At 37.9% G+C, this 20,181-nt stretch overlaps 1 protein-coding gene across 5 annotated transcripts in view; it reads left to right on the forward strand.

Annotated features, from left to right (window-relative positions):
- Positions 1-20,181, forward strand: part of VPS13D (vacuolar protein sorting 13 homolog D) — a 102,003-nt gene that overhangs the window by 796 nt on the left and 81,026 nt on the right. For all 5 annotated transcript variants that reach the window (XR_014616693.1, XM_084220363.1, XM_084220366.1 and 2 more), the window contains exons 2-23: positions 1,650-1,818; positions 2,688-2,765; positions 2,993-3,183; positions 3,498-3,578; positions 3,912-4,028; positions 4,246-4,350; positions 4,682-4,852; positions 5,478-5,578; positions 6,034-6,202; positions 7,563-7,655; positions 8,583-8,793; positions 9,321-9,500; positions 9,721-9,851; positions 10,555-10,627; positions 11,106-11,270; positions 12,458-12,588; positions 12,961-13,093; positions 13,681-15,903; positions 16,242-16,393; positions 17,149-18,183; positions 18,884-18,974; positions 19,539-19,665. Coding sequence is in view for 4 of the 5 variants with exons in the window: in XM_084220363.1 (XP_084076489.1) it covers positions 1,722-1,818; positions 2,688-2,765; positions 2,993-3,183; positions 3,498-3,578; positions 3,912-4,028; positions 4,246-4,350; positions 4,682-4,852; positions 5,478-5,578; positions 6,034-6,202; positions 7,563-7,655; positions 8,583-8,793; positions 9,321-9,500; positions 9,721-9,851; positions 10,555-10,627; positions 11,106-11,270; positions 12,458-12,588; positions 12,961-13,093; positions 13,681-15,903; positions 16,242-16,393; positions 17,149-18,183; positions 18,884-18,974; positions 19,539-19,665 (5,855 nt within the window). In the remaining variant the exon portion in view is untranslated. The remainder of the gene's footprint in view (positions 1-1,649; positions 1,819-2,687; positions 2,766-2,992; positions 3,184-3,497; positions 3,579-3,911; positions 4,029-4,245; positions 4,351-4,681; positions 4,853-5,477; positions 5,579-6,033; positions 6,203-7,562; positions 7,656-8,582; positions 8,794-9,320; positions 9,501-9,720; positions 9,852-10,554; positions 10,628-11,105; positions 11,271-12,457; positions 12,589-12,960; positions 13,094-13,680; positions 15,904-16,241; positions 16,394-17,148; positions 18,184-18,883; positions 18,975-19,538; positions 19,666-20,181) is intronic.

Consider the following 20,181-nt stretch of genomic DNA (forward strand, 5'->3'; position numbering starts at 1 on the left):
TAAAAGCCTTAAAACATTTGAAAGATTTGTATGTGGTTAGTTATGTCCCATGAGTTTAGGTTAAGGATGTGATGTACTTCATTTGTAGTTCTTAGGGTGAGTTCAGGCATGGTTCATGCACCAGAGGATTTCAGTCACTGGGATGCTGAACTCTGCTGTGCTTAAATGTTTCTTCAAGGTCTTTCCTTTGGTTCCAAATGCCTGTAGATTCCTTCTTTTATTGACTTTATTTATTTTTTTTTTTAATGACAGCATAACAAAGATGACTGTAGATACTTTTGTTTAATCTTGTGTTTCTTGTCACTTTTATTGGAATAAAAACCTATCATGTAAGCTGGTGGCCCAAGAGCACAAATGCTTAGTCTTTATTATGTGGAGCAATAGCATTGTTTTTGAAAATTGTTGAGAAATTTACAAAGGCAAAACTGTTAAAACATGTTTTATAAGAAGTCATGTGACTGAGTTGAATCGAACTTGCCTGTGCTGTTTTCTGTTCCATTCCTCAGGACACACAGTTTCACTTTCAGCCTTTAGAAAAAGCCTTTCATTGATTGCTTAGTTCTGGTTATTTAATTTAACTATTAGTTAAATATTTTCACTGACTTTTTAAGAAAGAAATAAAAGTTTAAATGGGGCTGCCTAAAATCAAGCAAATCTCATAATGAGAAAACTCTAAATCTTAATTTAAAGTTTAAAATGTGACTCTTGAAGCTATTGTTTCTTTCTGTCGTCAGCTGTAAACAAAGGATGTATCTTGCTTTTTCTGCTCTGTAGAATTCAGGGGTTTAGGTAGGTATATGGGATTGGGAGAGTTTTTTAAACACAAAGCCAAGACATTTATTCCATTCTAATCTCAAGGAATGGCCTGCATGCTTTTTTCCCTACTGTACCAGGCTTCACCCCACCCTTGCAAGAGCTATGAGTAGTTTTGTAATTCAGTGGTTAAAAAGCTGAACAGGGACTTTGGGATTTTAATCCCCTGATTGCCACAGAAGTGAAACAGAAGTGACTGGAGAAGAGTGGAAGGAAATGTTCTGGAGTGTGACCAGTGGTGCTTCTCTGATGTCGCTTTTTCCCTCTCCAGTGCAATTATCTCTGCTGCCACTTTGAAAACCTGTTGCAGTAACTGTTGATGAGCTATTTTTGGGGCCTGTATCTGATTACTGCCCACACACACGCTCTCCCAAAAAGGGGTTTGAGTAGGGTGAGTTGCTTCACAGATGTCGTGTAAGAATTCTACAAAAATACAGAAGGCTTCAGGCTGTTACTTCAGAGCAGGCTGCCAAAGCCAGCATGGTGAAAATGTTGGCTGCAGAGGTCAAGGAGGCCAGTGCAAACTTCAGATCAACGTGGAGTTTTGTCCTTTCCTTTTCTGGAGGAGGATTGTGGATTTGCTGTGTTGATTATTGCATCAAGAAGTAATGTTTTGGTTAGAAAAAGGATGGAAAGGTGAACTTTATGTGCAAATTTCTCTAGGAAGCTGATTTGACACTTAAAGGGCATAGGATAAAGCTTTTTTAAGATAGAAATTAACCTTAGTGCTTTTACTTCTCTTTAGATAGATCACAGTAAGAACTGAAGTGACAGTGATGTCAGCTCTGCTGAGTGTGTATATTTCAGACAATAATTTTCTTTTTTTTTTCTTTCAGACTGAGACTAATTATGGAAGAGAAATCCAAAAAATGACAGAAAAGCATTAGTTTTCTTCTTCTAGGACAGTCATGTTGGAAGGATTGGTAGCCTGGGTCCTGAACACCTACCTGGGCAAATATGTCAATAACTTGAACACAGACCAGCTTTCAGTGGCACTTCTAAAGGGTGAGGGAGGCTCTGTGCTATCTTCTGTACTGTTTTCATATTGTGATTTAGAAAAGTGTTAGTTTTTTGTGACAGCTGGAAGTTGGAATAGAAATAATCACTTAATATTGTGCTTAATATCTATATAAACCCTTCTAATACAGAGTTTGGTACTGGGACTTTATAATGAACAGTAAATGATCTTATATTCTTTGCTCTTTATCAATACTCTTATATCAATTTACATAAAATTTTCAAAGATATGCTTAGCTACCTGAGCATGTTAAATTTATGTCATTTTTTCTTGATACTGTTCAGTAACTTGCCTGTCTAGGGACCATGGCAGGAAGTGTCCTGCAGCCTCTTACCTTTTAGTGCTCATGGGTGCTCCCCTGTACTCTGGTTTGTGTCATGCTGCATCCACGAGTTTTGTACTTTGTACAGAGTCCTCAAATCAATGCTTTCTGTTCACCCTTTGCTGCTGTTATCTGCTGCTTCCGGTGAGAATGTTTTGTAATACTCCAAGGCTTTTCTGTGTGTGCTTGTCACAATACTAAGAAAATAAGTATCTCTTTTGAAAATACAAAAGACAATAGGGAGAGGTTTTGTCTGTGGCTACAACAAAGTTCAGTTCTAAAACCCCACAGGTGATTGCTTCTGGATGGCATCATGAAATAGTTTGAGCACATGACATTGGAAAATTAGCAAGTGTATTAAGTAACCATTGTGATCTTAACACACCCTGAAGTGATAGGTTGGCTGTTCTTATTAAATCCCATTTAATTTTTTAAAAGACCAATTCCAGTTGTTTTAGGCTTACAGTGTTCAAGTTGGCTTTCCTTAACATGGTTTTGTTTAGCAGACTTGTCTTTTTCTTCTGCTTTGTATAGGTGCTGTTGAATTGGAAAACTTGCCACTAAAAAAAGATGCCTTAAAGGAGCTGGAATTACCATTTGAAGTAAAGGCAGGTTTGTATTTTGCTTGTGTGTGCAGGACAAATATTTTCTAAACAGGAAATATTGCATGTTTTAGAGGACCTGTGAGTCAGAGGCTTGAACAAATGAGGTGGCCTGATTTTTAGGTTATTTCTGTTTTAGCTTGTTTGTTTCTTATACCATTTTTCTTTAGGGATTTTCAAGGTTGATAAAGTAAGCTTTCACAGGAATCTGATAGTGTTTCTGTTTTGTTTATTCAGGTTTCATTGGCAAAATAACACTACAGATCCCTTTTTATCGTCCACATGTGGATCCATGGGTGATATCTGTCTCAAAACTGCACTTAATTGGTGCACCAGAAAAAAGAGAAGAATTTGATGAGGAAAGGGAAAAGTTGCAAGAAAGAGAACACAAGAAAGCCCTTCTGCTGGCACTTGAAGAAAAATGGAAGGTGAGTCACACTTGTGTTTCGTGATGAAGAAACCTCTGTGGTGGATGGATTGCATTTAAGTCTCCTTAAAAGAGACAGAGAAAGTGCACTGGAAATGGGGTTAGAATTTGATTTCCACATGCTGACATAGTGCAGTTTCTGTCCCACCACCCCTCACCATTATGTCCCACATATGTCTGAGATCCATAAATATCTTAAGGTAACTTGTTTAGTTTTTCTTTCTCCCTGTAAACAGTGATTTCATTGTAACAAAGTATATCATCTTTCCAGGTGTTACAGTGGTTAGTAATGTTTATCCCTGTTTCCTCTTTCAGAAAGAACAACAACAGAAAGGGGAGTCCTACTGGTACTCAGTTACTGCATCTGTAGTCACAAGAATTGTAGAAAACATTGAAGTAAGTCTTTGCTTTTGAGTGCTTGGCAGTTACACATTTGCCTTTAAAATGGAGAATAATTGTAGGATAGCAAAAAAAAGTACAGTGTGTTGTGAAAGTGACTCATTTATTGGGAAAAGGGCAGGGACTGCTGGTATCTGGGGAGAAGGTAGAAGCAGGGAGTACAAATCAGAAATGAGGAATAGGGTTTCTATTAGGGTAAATAGCTAGTAGAAATTTGTTGAAAAATTGCAGAAATTAAGTATTGAATTTTTCCAGCATTAGTGAAAATACTGCTGTCTGCTATAATGATGTAAATAGTATATCTCTAGTAATGTTTTTTTTTCTGTCTAGTTAAAAATCCAGGATGTGCATTTGAGGTTTGAGGATGGTGTCACAAATCCCTCGCAGCCGTTTGCATTTGGCATCTGCATCAAAAATGTCTCAATGCAAAATGCAGTGTTTGAACCAGTAAGTGCAACTTGTGTGTACAAGAGCAGCTCAGAAATGACGCTGCATTTTATGAGTGCTAGCCGATATTCAAAAAACATACACCATTTTAGAAATGTTTTGGTTGTTGTAATAAATTGGCTTTGTGCATTTCATGTTTTTTATTGGGTATGTAGAACTAAAAACTACATGGCACGTGCTGTGTGATCTTCACTTTACTCCACTTCTTCTGCTGCAGGTGGAGAAGCTGATGCGGAAAAAACAGATGGAGGTTGCTGATTTCAGTGTTTATTGGGATACCAGTTGCACTTTACTGGGTGACCTGCCTCCTGGTCAGCTACAGGTACATGAAAGAGGTTTTGCATATGAAAGAGAGGTTGTTGTTAGTCTCCTTTCTGTACTACAGACCTGATTGATGTAGAATTTATTGGATCTGGTCTTTTAAGAGCAAAAGAAGTCTATGGTTTCATGCTTTACTAATAAGATATGTGTGCAACCCACAAAGACTGTGCTATGAAATAGCTTGTTTTACTTTTGAAGAGAGAACATGTTCAAGAAATTTTCTCCCAATGGACTGGCCTGCTAATAAAGTACATTCTAGTACATGAAGCCAGTGCATCCTAATGACACTTGCACACTTGCTTCTTAGAGAGTAATTTGTTTGTAACCCCCAGGAAGCAATGGATAGAAGTATGGAAAGTCGTGATCACAATTACATCATGGAGCCTGTCTGCACTTCTGCTCTTCTCAAGAGAAATTGTTCTAAGGAGCCTTTGAGATCCCGGCATACTCCACGGCTGGAATGTGACATTCAGCTGGAGACAATACCCCTGAAGCTTTCCCAGGTAAATACCAATCTTTTACCTGCCAGTAACTGGAACAGGTATCATAAAACTGTGCCAGTGTTTGTGACAATTTAAATGCTGTGGTAGTAGCATAAATACTCTCTGCATTAATAATTATTAATAATAATTACTCTGAACATTAATACTCTTGGAAAGATTTTGTTTTAGAGGCAGCTCAAAGAGATATATTGAATAAGTTGTTCTAGAGTCAAGCATTCAAAATTACTTATTTATTTTACTGAAATGAATTACTGAAAAAAGAATTAAATTGTTGTCTGTTTATTGTAGTAATAGGAAGGGTGCACGTTTGGGGGTGGTTGGTCTGTACAATGTACAAAAGCAGCTGTTGATGATAACCTGATATGGAAGATTTCATTCTGTGTATTTGTAAATAAAGCCATAAATAGAATGTCACACATGAACTACTAGTGGCTGGGAGAAGATATGTCATACTGGGGAACAAAATTGTGAATTAACATTAATTTAATTCTGCACTGTGTACAGGCCATTGCTGCCAGTAAACCAAACCTGTGGCTGGGTTTTTGGCTGGGTTTTTTCCTCTCCTCTTTTCTTGGGAAAACACTCCAGTACCACCTCACTGATCTGTGTGTTGTTTTGTTAAAAGATGCAGTATCAGCAGATCATAGAATTTTTAAAGGAACTGGATAGAAAGGAGCGACAGCTTAAATACAGGAAGTGGAAACCAAAGGTTACAGTAACAGAAAAGTAAGTACATCTCCATGTGTGGTGTTGTCAGCTATATTAGAAAAACTAGAATGAGAGAAATACAAAACCCTGCATAATAATCAAATGCTACAGATTCAGGTTTCATGTTTGCTTCCCTACCTCAGAAATCAGTTAAAAATATTCAGATGTAATTTAAATGTAAAATTATCCTTACCTGAGGCTTTCAGTCCAGTCTGTGTAACTCTAATTTTGTTGTCAGCGCCTGCTGTGTGGCAGCTGGACTAAATCCCGGTGGAGTGGGAGGGCCTTGGGGAGCCCTGTCCTGTACAGTCTGTAGGACCAGCCCATCTGTGCTGGCTCCAGTGCTGCTGCTTCTCCTGGCTGCTGGCCCGCTGCTTCCGCTCAGTCTCCTGCACCTTTCACCATTGCACATGCACTTGCCTTCGGTTTTTTTCATGCAATACTGGTACTACAGTAACTGAAAATTGTTTCAGCTGCCGGGAATGGTGGATCTTTGCCCTGAATGCAAATCTTTGGGAGATCAGGGAGCAGAGGCAGCGTTCCACCTGGGCATTTGCACTGCATCGGGCCCGGGACGCCGTGTCCTACACAGACATGTACTACAGCAAGCTGAAGGGGGAACCACTGTCTGCTGCAGACCAGGTATTTAGACTTGAGCTTCTTCTAGAGTGATGGTTAATGATATTACACTTGGTTTGTTTCATCTTTTCATGTTTAAAATCTGGATGAGTTAAGAAACATCTTCAGTTGTCCTGCAGGCCGTTTTCACTGAACTGTCTGCTGACTGCAGCTGAGATTTTAATGATGAGACCTGGGCTTGTGGGAGATGTGTGAGATGCAGGGTTTATGTGTTTTTGTTTTGCACTGCAAAAAGCTGTCTGGTTTTTGATCTGTAAGCAGTGTTCACTAAAAATAGCATTAACTGCTGTAGAATGCCTGTGACAGTTGGTAAAATGCTTTCTTAACTCATATTCTCTGTAGATCCAAAAGGTATTTAAGTACCAGAAATGTGTCTGCCCATATGCTTGGGTAGAGAATTGGGGGAAATTGTGGCTATTTGACAGTTGGGGTTGTTTATTAGTTTTGTTTTGCCAAGTTTATTTGAGGATGAAGAATTTAGTGCCCCTAATAATGAACCTATGACCTACTTCAGAAAGAAAAAACCCATGAACTATAATTAGCTGCTTTTTATCTTTAGGTATATTGGGACTTTTTTTCTTCCAATCAGTTCAGGCCACCTTGTACCACACCTGTATTAAAGGATTAAAGGAATTCTATTGATACTTTTAAGTTGTATGTAACCCTTACTTTTGTTATTTGAGTATGAACTGTAGGAGTATCTTAATGTACAGAAAAATTTTATAGTACTTGGCAAAGCCAGGTCTCCTAGAGCACACATTGTGTTCAACAGAGCTGTGAAATGTAACAAGGGTAATGGCAGTGGACTAGAAAAATCTCTTCTGCTTTGTTGTTTCATGATAGATTTTTTAGACTTGGGTGAATCATCAGTTCCCTCAAACAACTTGTTAATCAGTACAAAGAAGACAACATGTCTGAGTTACTGACTATGAATACTACATTGTCCTAATTTACCCAGTTCATTTCTTCCACCTTCTTTACTCAAGACAGAAGCTTTTTTTGCTCCTGGCTAAGCTAAGGCATTCTCTTAAAGCAATTTATTTTCCCTGGTTTAATTTTTGTGCTGCAAATCTTGCTTCTTATTTTTAATAGGAGGATACAGTTGTGAATTTTTTTACAGTGCTAAAAGAGTGTATTTTGCAATGCTAATAAGCTTTATTTATAATTCAGGGGAATATATAATGTTACAATTGCCTACATGACTTTAATTAATTTTCATGTGCTGAGGCACTTGGATATGATCATTAATGCCATCTTAATTTTCTCTACAAGTCCCTAAATCAGTGCAGAGGTACTTGGCATGTTTGTGAACAAGATACTGTACTCCTTTAATGCAGATACTTTACCTTTTTTGTCTTTCCAGGCAGAAATGCATCGTATTGAGGATGAGCTGACTTATGAGGAGTTGAAGGTTCTGTATGAGATAGTCCATAATAAATTTCATGATTTAGCTGAGGTGAGAACATTCTCTGTACAGGGTAATATTTGGAATCTTTAAGTGATTATCTAAGGTATTGTTCTGCTGGAGAGCCTGAACATGTATTTTCGTTGATTTAAAAGTGTGACATTAATGCTAAAATTGCAGAAATGCTCAGTTACTGCAGTTTTTGCTGTTGTGTCACTTGCACAGTGAAATCTTGTCTTGCCATATGATGATGTTCCACAGCAGGATCCTTGCCAGAATTCCTAGGTCAGGAAAACCCAATTTGGTTTTCCTCTATGCTGCCAACTGGCCTCTTTCCACCTCTCCAGCCATCCCCACAGAGCACTGGCTGCCATCCATGAATCAGTGTAGAGGTAGAGCTTTGGCCACTTCTCTTTCAGGTATTTCCCCACCTCAGCTGGGTTCTGAATTTGTTCATGTGGAAAATCACAGTCTACAGGGTCAGAAAATCAATTCCACTCTCCATCTTAAAAACAGAGAGTGGAAATGAAGGCCTGTAGTGAATATTTTCCCAAAATAAACAGAAGTGACAGAAGTGAGCCTCACGGAAATAGCTTGGGGAACACACTTCATTAAATATGGACTAATTTCCTTAACAACACAACATAATCTCTTGCAAATACACATGCTAAAATGTAGAGCTGTATTTTATGCTGTCAAATGACTTCTTTGGTTTAGTGTTTCTAGACTAAGATTTAAATGGTGACATATGTGCATAATCACATGCATATTTTTATATGAATATGATGTTAAGTGATGATATGTTTGTTACTTCTTTGCTGCTGCTCTCCTCTAGGCTGAGTATTGATTGAGAATATCACTGCTGGTCTGCTGAGTAAATAGGAGATGAAATTGTGTTTTTATTGTGGTGTTTTTTGTACACTGGTGATACTGTTTCACTCAGCAGCAATAACATGTATGTCTTGAATGTTCAAACAGAGTGTTAAAGAGCCCTTGCCTGATTCCATTGGAGGTTCCTCTCCAGCAGAAGCCACCCATCACAGCAGCTCTGGGATGCTGCAGTACCTGCAGTCCTGGTTCCCTGGCTGGGGAGGCTGGTATGGATATGCTCAGCAGACATATGAAGGGGAACCTTTTGAAGGGCTGCTGCCAGACCCCAAGGAACAGTGGAATCCAGAAGACATACTAGGTATGAAAACACAGGGTTTGCTCCCATGGTTTGATACCTGCTCCAGGTGGGCAGAAAAAGCTCTGGGCTTGTACAGTTAAAGGATTCTCTGCCAGCTGATGTACCCAGGCAGCAGAGCCTGCCTGAAGCTGGCCAACCTGGGCAGTGTGTCAGTGCCTGGGTACCTGCTTATTTCCAGAGCAATACAGGGAATTTGCTTTCACTGTTGCTGTCCTGTATGGCAAAGGCTTTGGGACTTCTTCTGTACAAGTGTATGTGTGGGTCATGTCACTGTGTGTAATGGGAGTAGTACTGGGTTTTGGGGTCTTTGTAAATTCAGACTTGCCTTATCTTGATTGAAATAGAAGAATTTAATGGAATATTCTTTTTTTAAAAAGAAAAAAGGTCTATCTGCTCTAAATTTAGTTTCTATTTTTTCCCCCCAGAGCTAGAGAAATCTTTATTTTCATATTCATAGGAACTTCAGTTCTTCAGTAGCCCTCCAGAAACTTAATGTATTTCATGTGTTGGTTTTTTTTTTTTATTAGGCACGGATGAATTTTTTGATCCTGCTGCAGATGCTTCCAGCATGAATACCTTTACCAAAAGAGATCATGTTTTTGCTAAATTAAATCTACAGCTGCAGGGTGGCTCTTTCACTCTCTTGCATAGGAAGAAAAAGGTGTTGCATTCTGAAGAGACTGCTTTTATGCAGCTGGAGTTTTCAGGTACTAAGCCCATTTCTGTTCTTTCTTAAAAAAGATGAGAGCTGTCTCACAATCATAGTACTATATTACAAATTTCCACATTAAATTTTTAGTAGAAATAAACATATATAAAGACTTCAAAAATACTTGTTTATTGGACAGTATTTTTTATTTGTAAAATTTAAATAAAATGTATGCTGTACTAAAAGAAACAAAATAATTTTATGTATTTATATTCCAGGTGTAAAGGTCTTGGCAGAATCCCTTCCTCGCAGAAAGTCTTCCCTTCTCAAAGTTCAGCTTGGTGGTCTTTTCCTGAGGGATTTGGCCACAGAAGGAACCATATTTCCTGTTCTTGTTTTTCCAAATCCTGTAGGTGACAAAACCCCTATAAGTTGCTATGTGGGATGCATAATTGTGCATGAAAATAGGCATACTCCAAAACTCAAAACATTTCTTATCCCAGAAAGGGAAAACAAAAGTCTTGAGGAAAAGTTTCCCCCTGTTGAACTTACTTTTTCCACTCTTTCTAAATACCATTTGTAGAACTCTTCATTTTTTATTCTGCTTTACTGTATGCTTGTGACTTCAGCCTTTCAGTTTTAAGGGTTTGAGAAGAAGATAAAATTTCAAATTTGTTGAACATTTGATTTTTGGAACAATCAGCATTGCTGCTTCATCAGTGATTGTTCTTTCCAGTAAAGCTGTGTGTGGCCCAAGTAATGGTTCTGTTTCACCTGTATGCTGGTAAACTAAATGCACACATAAATTCTAGAAAAGATTTCCAAGTTCTCATCTGAGTGAACAAAATTTGAATCTAAAGCCATGAGGGTTTCCCATTTATTTTGCACTTTGTACTGACTGCAATTTGCCCTTCAGAGTTCAGCCTGTCTGCTGCAGTGGGGAGTGTTTGCTACTTAGTCATATTGCCTTCTTTTGCTTGACCATGTCAGGGGAAAAAATGCATCTAATAATCTCAGACTGTACATATAGTTCAACAGAAAAGACTTTTATGTTTATCAGGTGGCTTGGTTGATTTTATCTAAACAGTCTTTTTCTTTTAAATTCTTATTAGCAAAAAGAGGTTGGCTGCATGTCTTCCTTTGGACTCCAAAGTTTGTCCTCAGAAATGACTAATCAGAACACTGGTAAAGATTTCATTTTATGTTTGATGAGATAATTCCTACAAATCAGAAATTTTGAAAATAAGTATCTAGAATTTGAATTAATGCAAATGCTTTTTTGCACATGGTAGAGATAAAATCATAGAAGCTTTGTTCAAGATGTAAGGTGCATGCAGGTGGACTTTAAAGAAAGGAAGAAATGATGTGTTTCAAGGTGGTAGGAGTTGCACTTACTGTTTGTTGTAGGAGTTCCACATTAGAACCCCGATTATACAAAGGTTTTTGTATTTATAAACTTGTTGAATTCTGCTGATTGTAGAAGTTGATCATACTATTTCCTTTTCTCTTACTGAAGAATCCTTAGACACTTGTACTTTCCCAGTAGTGCCAGTTAAAAATCAGTTATTAAATTCTTTGGGAATGGTTTTTTGCTTTTTGCTTATTTGTTTGTTTTGGTTTTTTTACAGCTGCTTTTTGTAAGCAATTTTTTATTCTGTTGCAGATCCTGATGCCCCAGTATTTGAGATGCTTTATGAAAGAAATCCAATTCACAGCACTTTTGAGAGGCGCCTGGAAGTCAGTACCAGACCACTAAATATTATTTACAATCCACAAGCCATTAAGAAAGTAGCAGACTTCTTCTACAAGGGAAGGGTTCATACCTCAGGTTAACCTTTAATGTGTTTTTTTTGGTGGGGTTGGGGTTTTGTTGGTGGAATTACATCTTTTCTTTTCTTTGATTTTTATTTATTTTCATTCTTAGAAATATAAAGTAAAGAATCTTCACTTCAAGTTTAACAATACTCCAAGTCTTGTCTGGAGGGTTTTGTTCCTTTATTTTGTTCTTTGTTTAATTGAATCAGGGATTTTGCTTTGGTAGACTCATGCAACTTCTGCTTTAAAATTGCAGGTTGGTGTTATGCCCCATGGTGGATGTTCATGTCCCCTAAATTAAAATGCATAAATAAGGAGAAGGGACTTGTTCCTGTAATCTGTTCTGGCAATTGATGGGGGTTTTTTGAGAGGGCAGTTAAAAGAGTATTTCTGTGGTAATGATACAGAGGAAATAGTGTTCTAATTCCTGTTGTATTTCTTTTGTTGATGAGATTAAGGCTGCCCTTTGTTACAGCTTCTTGAGATACCTTGATTTTTAGATTTGAACATACTCATGCCTTAAATTTCTAAGCACAACAAGATTTAGAGTTCTAGTACCTAAGCCTGTAACACTGTAAAGTGGCCACCTTTGCAGTTTTGGTTGCTCAGTTTCTGAGGAGATGAGAAGTGACAGTAAGTGACATTAGGAACATGAAGATGTTCTTGAAATACCAATTGTTTTTCTGCTGATTATGTTAAATACCAAAATATTCAAGTTACCTTGTGTAAAGGTGCATGTGGCATCTTTTCTCCCAAGGTGAGAATATTCCATAAATATTCAAATTTAAAACAAACAAACCAAAAAGCAAACAAAAAACCACTGCCTACACATGCACATCTTAATGTTTAGTCAGAATTTCCTGTGTGGCCATGCTTAGCACCCTTTCTGCATTACTCAAATTGAATTATTCGGGCTGGAGGTCTGTGAGAGAATAGACCTCCAGAGAAAGACCAGAAAATTGATTGGGAAGTATTTTTTTAGGGTGATGATTCATTTTGTGGTTAAATACTTCCTTTTTTCTGTGCAGCAGCCTGGTGATAGGCACAGACAGTGACTTTCACCTGCTTTGTTTTCCTGTTTTCTATTTTACTACTAAAATTTACAATAAATATTTTCTCTTTTTTTTCTTCCATTTTTTCTTCTGATTCAATGAAGGGTGAACAAAGTTATACCTAGTGAGTTTTCCCTCTCTTGTGCAGGTTTTGGTTATCAGTCTGAGTTAGAGGCAAGAGTGGCTGAAGCTGCCAGAAGACAGTACAACAAGCTGAAAATGCAGACAAAAGCTGAAATCAGACAAACCATCGATCGTTTATTAGTTGGAGACTTCATTGTAAGTTTTTGCCCCCAGAATGTTTATGTAGACTTTTACCCTTTTGGTTTAGGACTTGGAGCTCTAAAGAGTGAGGTTTGTTGTTTGTGTGATGTTCTTTGTGAGCAGGAGGGGAGTTTTTTAGGAGGTGTTCTAGATGCCTTTTGCTGTTAGTTGATCCAGGGTTGAGGTTCAGGGCATGTTTTCACCTGCTGAAAATGTTGTTTTTTATTGACTACAGTGAGAGTCTGTCGTTTAACAGGGTGCCAAACCTGAGTGTGGCTGGAGTTTGTGACAGCTCATCAGGAGAAAAAGTGACAGATTAGATATTTCACATGGCTTTTTTTGGTTTGTTTTCTTGTGGCCTATTATGTCTTTCTTCTAAACTTTCAGGAAAACAGCAAAAGCTGGTCCGTGTGCCTTGATATCTCTGCCCCTCAGGTGATCTTTCCCGATGATTTCAAGTTTGTGGATCCTGTTTTAGTTGTTGTAGATCTGGGAAGAATGTTACTTACAAATTCTCAAGGTATGATCTAGAATTATTGCAGCTTTCCTTTTCTATCTTCTTTCAGAAAGTCAGAGTTTAAAAAAAAGGGTAAAAAAAGTACAGGGAAGTTTTGGGGGATGATCCTGCTTTGTAAAGCAGAAAAAAAATCCTTTTCTTAAGATAATAAAATGAAAGTTAATATTAGGCAATAAAGCCAGTTGGATAAAACCTGATGATGATAAAAATACTGTAGTTAAGTAGCTCTTACCTTTCATTTGGTTTTGAGGATCAGAAGAATTGTGTGGGCAGAGTAATGAGTTCTTTTTTTGACATCTTGGTCAAAAGTAAATCTTGCAGGAAGTGGGTTAAAAATGAGACAATAGTGTATTTTAGTGCCTTCTGTACTACATTCTGACTGACACCTTTGTGAATGTAGAAGTATAGTAGGTTTCTTGTTGAGGGAAAAGGAAGTGACAGTGGAAGGAGGCAAGGACAGTACCAGATGTGCTTTGTGTTAAAAAAAAATAGAACTTCAGACAGGATGATCAGATAATCATAGGAAACATCTGAGAAGGGAGAAGAATAGGTTTGTTTATTTGTTTGTTTACTGTTTTTTTAATCCACAGAGGATTCTGAGAGGAGTGCAGGTGCCATTTCTTCAGAAGTCAATGAATTGAGTGATGAAGAATATAAAACACCTCTTGCAACTCCCCCCAATACTCCACCACCAGAATCCAACACCAACACTGGCATCAAAATGTCTGAATTTACTGGAGTAGAAATAAGTGAAGAGCAGCTACAGGCACACTTAATGAGTAAAAAAATGTATGAGAGATACACACTTTCTTTTATGGACCTTCAGATCATGGTGGGCCGAGTGAAAGACAACTGGAAACACGTTCAGGATAGTGATGTGGGTCCAACTCATGTGGTAGAAAAATTCAATGTTCACCTGCAGCTGGAGCACAGACTGATATACACATCTGACCCAAAATACCCAGGAGCTGTCTTGTCTGGCAACCTGCCAGACTTGAAAATTCACATCAATGAAGACAAAATGCTGGCTTTGAGGAACTGTTTGACACAGCTGAGTACATCTGAAGCTAAGTCTTCAGATGCTCTGCATTTAGGGAAAGACAAGATTTTTGCAGAGGTTGATCAGTTTGGCAGTTTGCACGATTCTGTAATGAATCTGACACAGAGTGTTGTCATGCTCGAGCAGCACACCCGGGAAGTTCTTGTTGAATCCCAGCTGCTTTTGGCCGAGTTCAGAGTCAACTGCATGCAGTTGGGTGTGGAGAGTAATGGGAGATACATCTCTGTGCTCAAGGTTTTTGGCACCAATGCCCATTTTGTGAAAAGGCCTTACGATGCAGAGGTGTCCCTGACTGTCCATGGCCTGTTACTGGTTGATACTATGCAAACATATGGAACAGATTTTGATCTCTTGATGGCTTCTCATAAGAACTTGAGCTTTTGTGTACCAACAGGAAGTCTTCGAGACAGCAGGGCTCAGTCCCCTGTCTCTGGACCACAAGATGCACATCCCATTGATGTTGCTGGTTTGGCAGAGAGATGCAGTACACCCTCCAACACCTCAACCAGTAACAATGGAAAAGATCAAGAGTCCTTGATAAAATTGGAGTATCAGTTTGTGAGTGCAGAATGCCCATCGATGAACTTGGATAGCAGTCTGCAGGTGATCTCTTTGCAGGTGAACAACCTGGATATCATCCTTAACCCAGAGACTATTGTTGAACTGATTGGGTTTCTCCAGAAATCTTTCCCTAAGGAGAAAGAAGATTCTAGTCCTCAGCCTTTAATAGCTGACTTGGAGAGAGATTGGAGGGAGCAGGAAACATTCCAGTCTACTTATGCACAGAACACAGAGGTAGCAGTTGATATCCACTGGTTAAATGTACTCCTCCTCAGGACAGTTGCCATGACAAATGGTGAAAAATATGGCAGAAAAATTGCGACAGCCAGTATTGGTGGCACCAAAGTCAATGTCTCCATGTGTAGTAAACTGGATGTGAATGGTTCTCTTGGATGCCTTCACCTTATGGATCTGATTGAGGACAATGTAAAGAACCAGTATGTGGTGAGCATAGGGAACACAGGGAGGTGTGAAAATCTCATTGGAGATGGAAATTTCTTTGAATCTTTACTCTTTAGGCTTGATGATGGAAATAGCCTTCCAGATGCTTTAAGTTTCACTTTCACAGAAAAGTCAAAAGAGGAGTGTTCTCTCAACCTCAAAATGGCCTCCTTACACTACAACCACTCAGCCAAATTTTTGAAAGAACTGACTTTGACCATGGATGAGCTGGAAGAGAATTTCCGCAGCATGTTGAAAAGTGCAGCTTCAAAAGTTACAACAGTCTTGGCAACTAAAACTGCTGAATACAGTGAAATGGTTTCTTTGTTTGATACCACACCACGATCAAGAGATGTTGCCAGTGCAGAAGATAACGAAGGTGGCACATTTGGGTCACAGTCCCTCAAAGCTGATACTATCAAGCTTATATTAAATGTAAACATTGAATCCCCAATTGTCTCCATACCTCGAAAGCCTGGTAGCTCTGAACTGCTTGTAGGTCATCTAGGACAAATATCTATTCAGAATTTTGTACCAGGAGAAGATGAGTCTACAAGTGATAGGCTGCAAGTTGAAATTAAAGACATTAAGATGTATTCATTAAATAGTAGTCAATCTACAAACAAGAAGGAGCCAGCAGGTGGGATACCCCGTGGGCCACATTCTTCATCAGGTCCTGCCAGCATTAACAACCAGGAAGAATCTCATTTTACTCGTCATGACTTCTTTGAATCATTGCATAAAGGTCATGGTATGTTAATCAGAGGAGTCTTAATTATTATAATTTGAGTAGTATAGGTGTTAAAAATTGACTGTATATTCTGCTTCATCCATCCTACTAAAACACATTGGTCAGTTTTAATGACAATGGGCTAGTTACTGGATTTATATCCATTTCTGGTCTCCAAAGCAAAAAATGGAATGGTGCTTTTGAAGCAGGAATTGAGCAAAACATAACCATGAAACCTGGGTCCAGCATTGCTCAGATGCTGAGCAAGTTCAATAGCTACTGTCTTATCTCTTCCATACAATATTTATAGGCTAATCAGTTCACTCACTCTAATGTTTTAATTTCACTTTCTCTTAAAGCTTTCCACATTCTGAATAACACCACGATCCAGTTTAAATTGGAAAAGATCCCACTAGAGAAAGATTTGGATTTAACTTTTCCTCTGTGTAATGAAGACTTTGGCATATCAAGCATTATGAAAATTGAAGGGAAATTTGTGAACCCTCTTCAGGTACAGCAATGTACTATTTCCACTATCAATGTAAAAATGTTTCCCTGCATAGGAGATAACTATTTTTCAGTATCTTCATGTTTAACATGTTGGTAGTTTAGAAATCAGATCCCTATAGACGTGCTTAGAAGAGACAGTCTTAAGTCATAATAATAAGTAATATTTACCCTTGTTTGGGGACATTTATGAATTAGTATAACTTTTGCTTATCTTGAACAGAGAAGGAAAAGTCAATGTGTCACTGTCCAAATAAGTTTTTTTGCAGTTGTAGTTGAAACTAAGAATTAATATGCCATTACCTTGAAAAAAATCTGTGCAAAAGCAGGGGTTTTAAATAGAGAAAACTGCAACTTGTAACACTTAGGAGACAAACCATGCTGGCTATGTAGAATGTTTGTTTCATAGATTGCTGTGTAAGCTCAGGTGGTAAATTATTTTTAGCTAACTGTGTGGATGGTTTTACCCAGGAATACAAGGTATCCTATTCTAGGATCTCATCCCATGTGTTTCTGGGTGGTGTCATCCTGCAGAGCTCATACAGAAAAACTATTTTGCTTCACTTTTGCATTTTACCTTGTTTTGTGTCATTATTATTATTTTTTCATTATTATTATTATTGAAATTATTATTATATTGGATGAACTTAAAATTTGTGTGATTTGAAATTCCACTTACAAGTTTTAGAATATATGTATTGATTCCATTAATATAGAAAGCTCCAGTGTGATTGATTGTTTCTTTTCTCTACATTGTAGGTGGTGTTAGCAAAACATGTATATGAACAAGTCCTTCAGACTCTGGATAATTTAATTTACAGTGAAGACTTGAACAAATTTTCAGCCACTTCTGTATCTCCAGCTAATCTTAGCTCTCCTTCAGCATCACTTCACAGTACAGGCACAGAATTCTTGAGTGAACGGAAGGAAAATGGCTTATTCAGCCACTCTAGCTTTAATTCTGTTCCAAACAAACCCTTAGCCATCAGGGAAACAAAATCTTTTACTCAAATCCAAGCAAACTTTCACATCTCAGAGCTCCAGGTTCAGTTAAGTGGTGATCTCACACTTGGGGCACAAGGTCTTGTCAGCCTTAAGTTTCAGGATTTTGATGTTGAGTTTGCCAAAGATCACCCTCAAACCCTGTCCATTCAGATTGCCTTGCGCTCCCTGCTGATGGAAGATCTCTTGGAAAAGAAACCAGACTCCAAGTATAAGAACCTCATGGTGTCCCATGGAGCACCCAAACCATCCAGTTTAGCCCATAAGGAATATCTTTCACAGTCCTGTCCCTTAATGTCCAATGCAGAATATCCAGATATGCCACGTTCCCTCCCTTCCCATATGGAAGTAGCACCCAATGTCTTTCAGCTGTACCAAAGACCAGTTTGTGCCTCCCGTAAGAAGCCAAAAGAAGATGCTGATTCTGAGTATCCTCTGACTCCACCTCCTTCTCCATCAGCAGACAGATCCAAGTTGCCCTGTGGAAAAAGTAACTTTGATGATTCATTAGTTCATATCAATATATTTTTAGTGGATAGGAAACATCCCGAATTTTCTTCTCGCTATAACAAAATTAACCGTAGTGTAGATGTTGATTTTAATTGTCTAGATGTGTTAATTACTTTGCAAACTTGGGTAGTAATATTGGATTTCTTTGGGATTGGATCCACTGCTGATAACCATGCTATGAAGCCGCAGCCTGAAGATACTCAGCAGACAATCAAAGCAGAAATAAATTCCTTGTCAGCTTCTCAAGTCCAAGAGCCTGTAAACACTAAGCTGGATCTAAAGGTACACTTGACATGGAAAACAGTAATTGGATTGTCTGTCATAAAGCATCTGGTTTATAGGAACTTAAGGTGACATTTACATCATGGGTTTTATTTTCTGGTGGGGAGTGTACATAAATGCAGAAAGAGAATGAAAATGGATGTAGATGTAGTTAGAAAAAAAGGAGTTATAGAGAAGCAGAACATTTGCAAAATGCTTGGCTCCCTTGCTCTGTGACCCTCTCTTGAATGAAAAGGTTACTCAGTATTAAACACCTAACATGCTGCAGTTGGCACTGTGCTGTTCTAGCTACTGTGGAGTTTATTGATGCAAAAAGTCTATATTTTATAAATATATATCAATAGATGTTTATACATCTATATGTATAAACATTTTTTTTAAAACATATGTTGTATTTGTATATGATATAGTCTTTCCCCAGAGGCCCTGCAGTTTAACTTAGATGTGACAAAGGAGAAGAAGGTGAAGGTAACAGTGCTGGGATTTGTTCTTGAGCTAATCATTCTGAATTGCTTGGGAGACCCATTAATGTGCAAACAAAGCAGTAAAAATGTTGCTCTCATTCAGTGTCTCCTAGTCAGATCTTGTTCTTTGCCATTCATGTACTGCAGTGCAGTTGTCTTGGAAAAAAGCTAAACAAGATGTTCAAGTTCTGAAGTCATGTTTTTCATACCAGTTTTTTCCTGTTTTGTTTGACCAGGTCCATTCTTTATCCTTAGTCCTGAATAAGACAACCAGTGAGCTTGCTAAAGCCAGTGTGGCAAAACTTGCAGCTCACTTGGAAGTGATTGGTGAGTAGATTGAGGGGCTCAGGTTGTTCACAGCTTAAAATAAAATGAGTGTACATGAGTAAAATGTGCACTGGAATTATGATTTTAAGTGTTTTTCTTTTGGTGCTCGTTGGGGTTTGTGTGTTTTTTCTGAGCAAAATGTACATTCACCTCCCACTGCTTCTTCCTTTGCTTTTTTAGGGTTTGTTTTAAATCATGGCACACCTCCCAGCTGTCAAACCTTTCATCATTTTATCTGTGATTGGCTGTGATTTTAATACTTCACTTTGACAGAGTAGAACAATAGTTTTTATTACTGTTCTAGAGGAAAAAAAGTAATTGTATCTAAGTTTCACAAATCAAAGTGGTGTGATCACATGATGTGTGTAAAGCCTATAGTAATGTGTGGGTTAATACAATCTTTGTAGCAGAAACACATTATTTTCTTTGAACATGAGGTTTAATGTTTAATTGAATTGACTTATTTAATTACTTGTAGTGAGGCTATCCCACTAATAGAAACTTTTGGGGTTTAGTAAGTGATCTGTATTTGAGGATCCTGATTGTCTGTCCTTTGTTTTCCAGAGGGAGATTTAACCTTGCAGGGAAGTATTGGAAGTCTGTCCTTAAGTGATCTTACATCTCATGGAGAATTTTACAGAGAACGTTTCACTACAAGTGGTGAAGAGGCACTCATTTTTCAAATCTTTAAGTATGAATTTAAACCTTTTGTTACTCCGTATTAGCTTGTTGCTCCATTAACTTCCAACCCCCCCCAAAAAACCCCAAAAGTTGAACAAACCCAGAAAACCCCAGCCCACAACTGTCAGGGCTGCATGATTCTGCTTTGCCTCTTGGGACTTAAGTGGGACTTAGAATATTTTCAGTTATAAATTTAAGATTTTTAACTTATCTTTGTCTTGCAATGTATGAATAAATGGAAAAGGAAAGGTAGTTTTTTATTTAGCTCTAAAGGTGTTCTTGAAAGTATTTACATGATAGTTTGTTCCTAGCTAAAACAGTTCTTTTTATAAAGTTGGAAGAGGTTTTCGAGTGATGAAATAGATTTTCCATTCCTTCTTGATTTTGGAATGAGGAGTTTGCTTTTATCACAATGTAAATTTGAATTTCTTTGTTATGTTTTAAGGAATAGGTCTTATCTTGTAATGTTTCCTGTTTTTCCAGTTAATCAGATTAGGAATTATCCAAGTAATGTAATGGAATTAAT

Source organism: Fringilla coelebs (assembly GCF_963513975.1).
Source record: "Fringilla coelebs genome assembly, chromosome: 22".
NCBI lineage: Eukaryota > Metazoa > Chordata > Aves > Passeriformes > Fringillidae > Fringilla > Fringilla coelebs.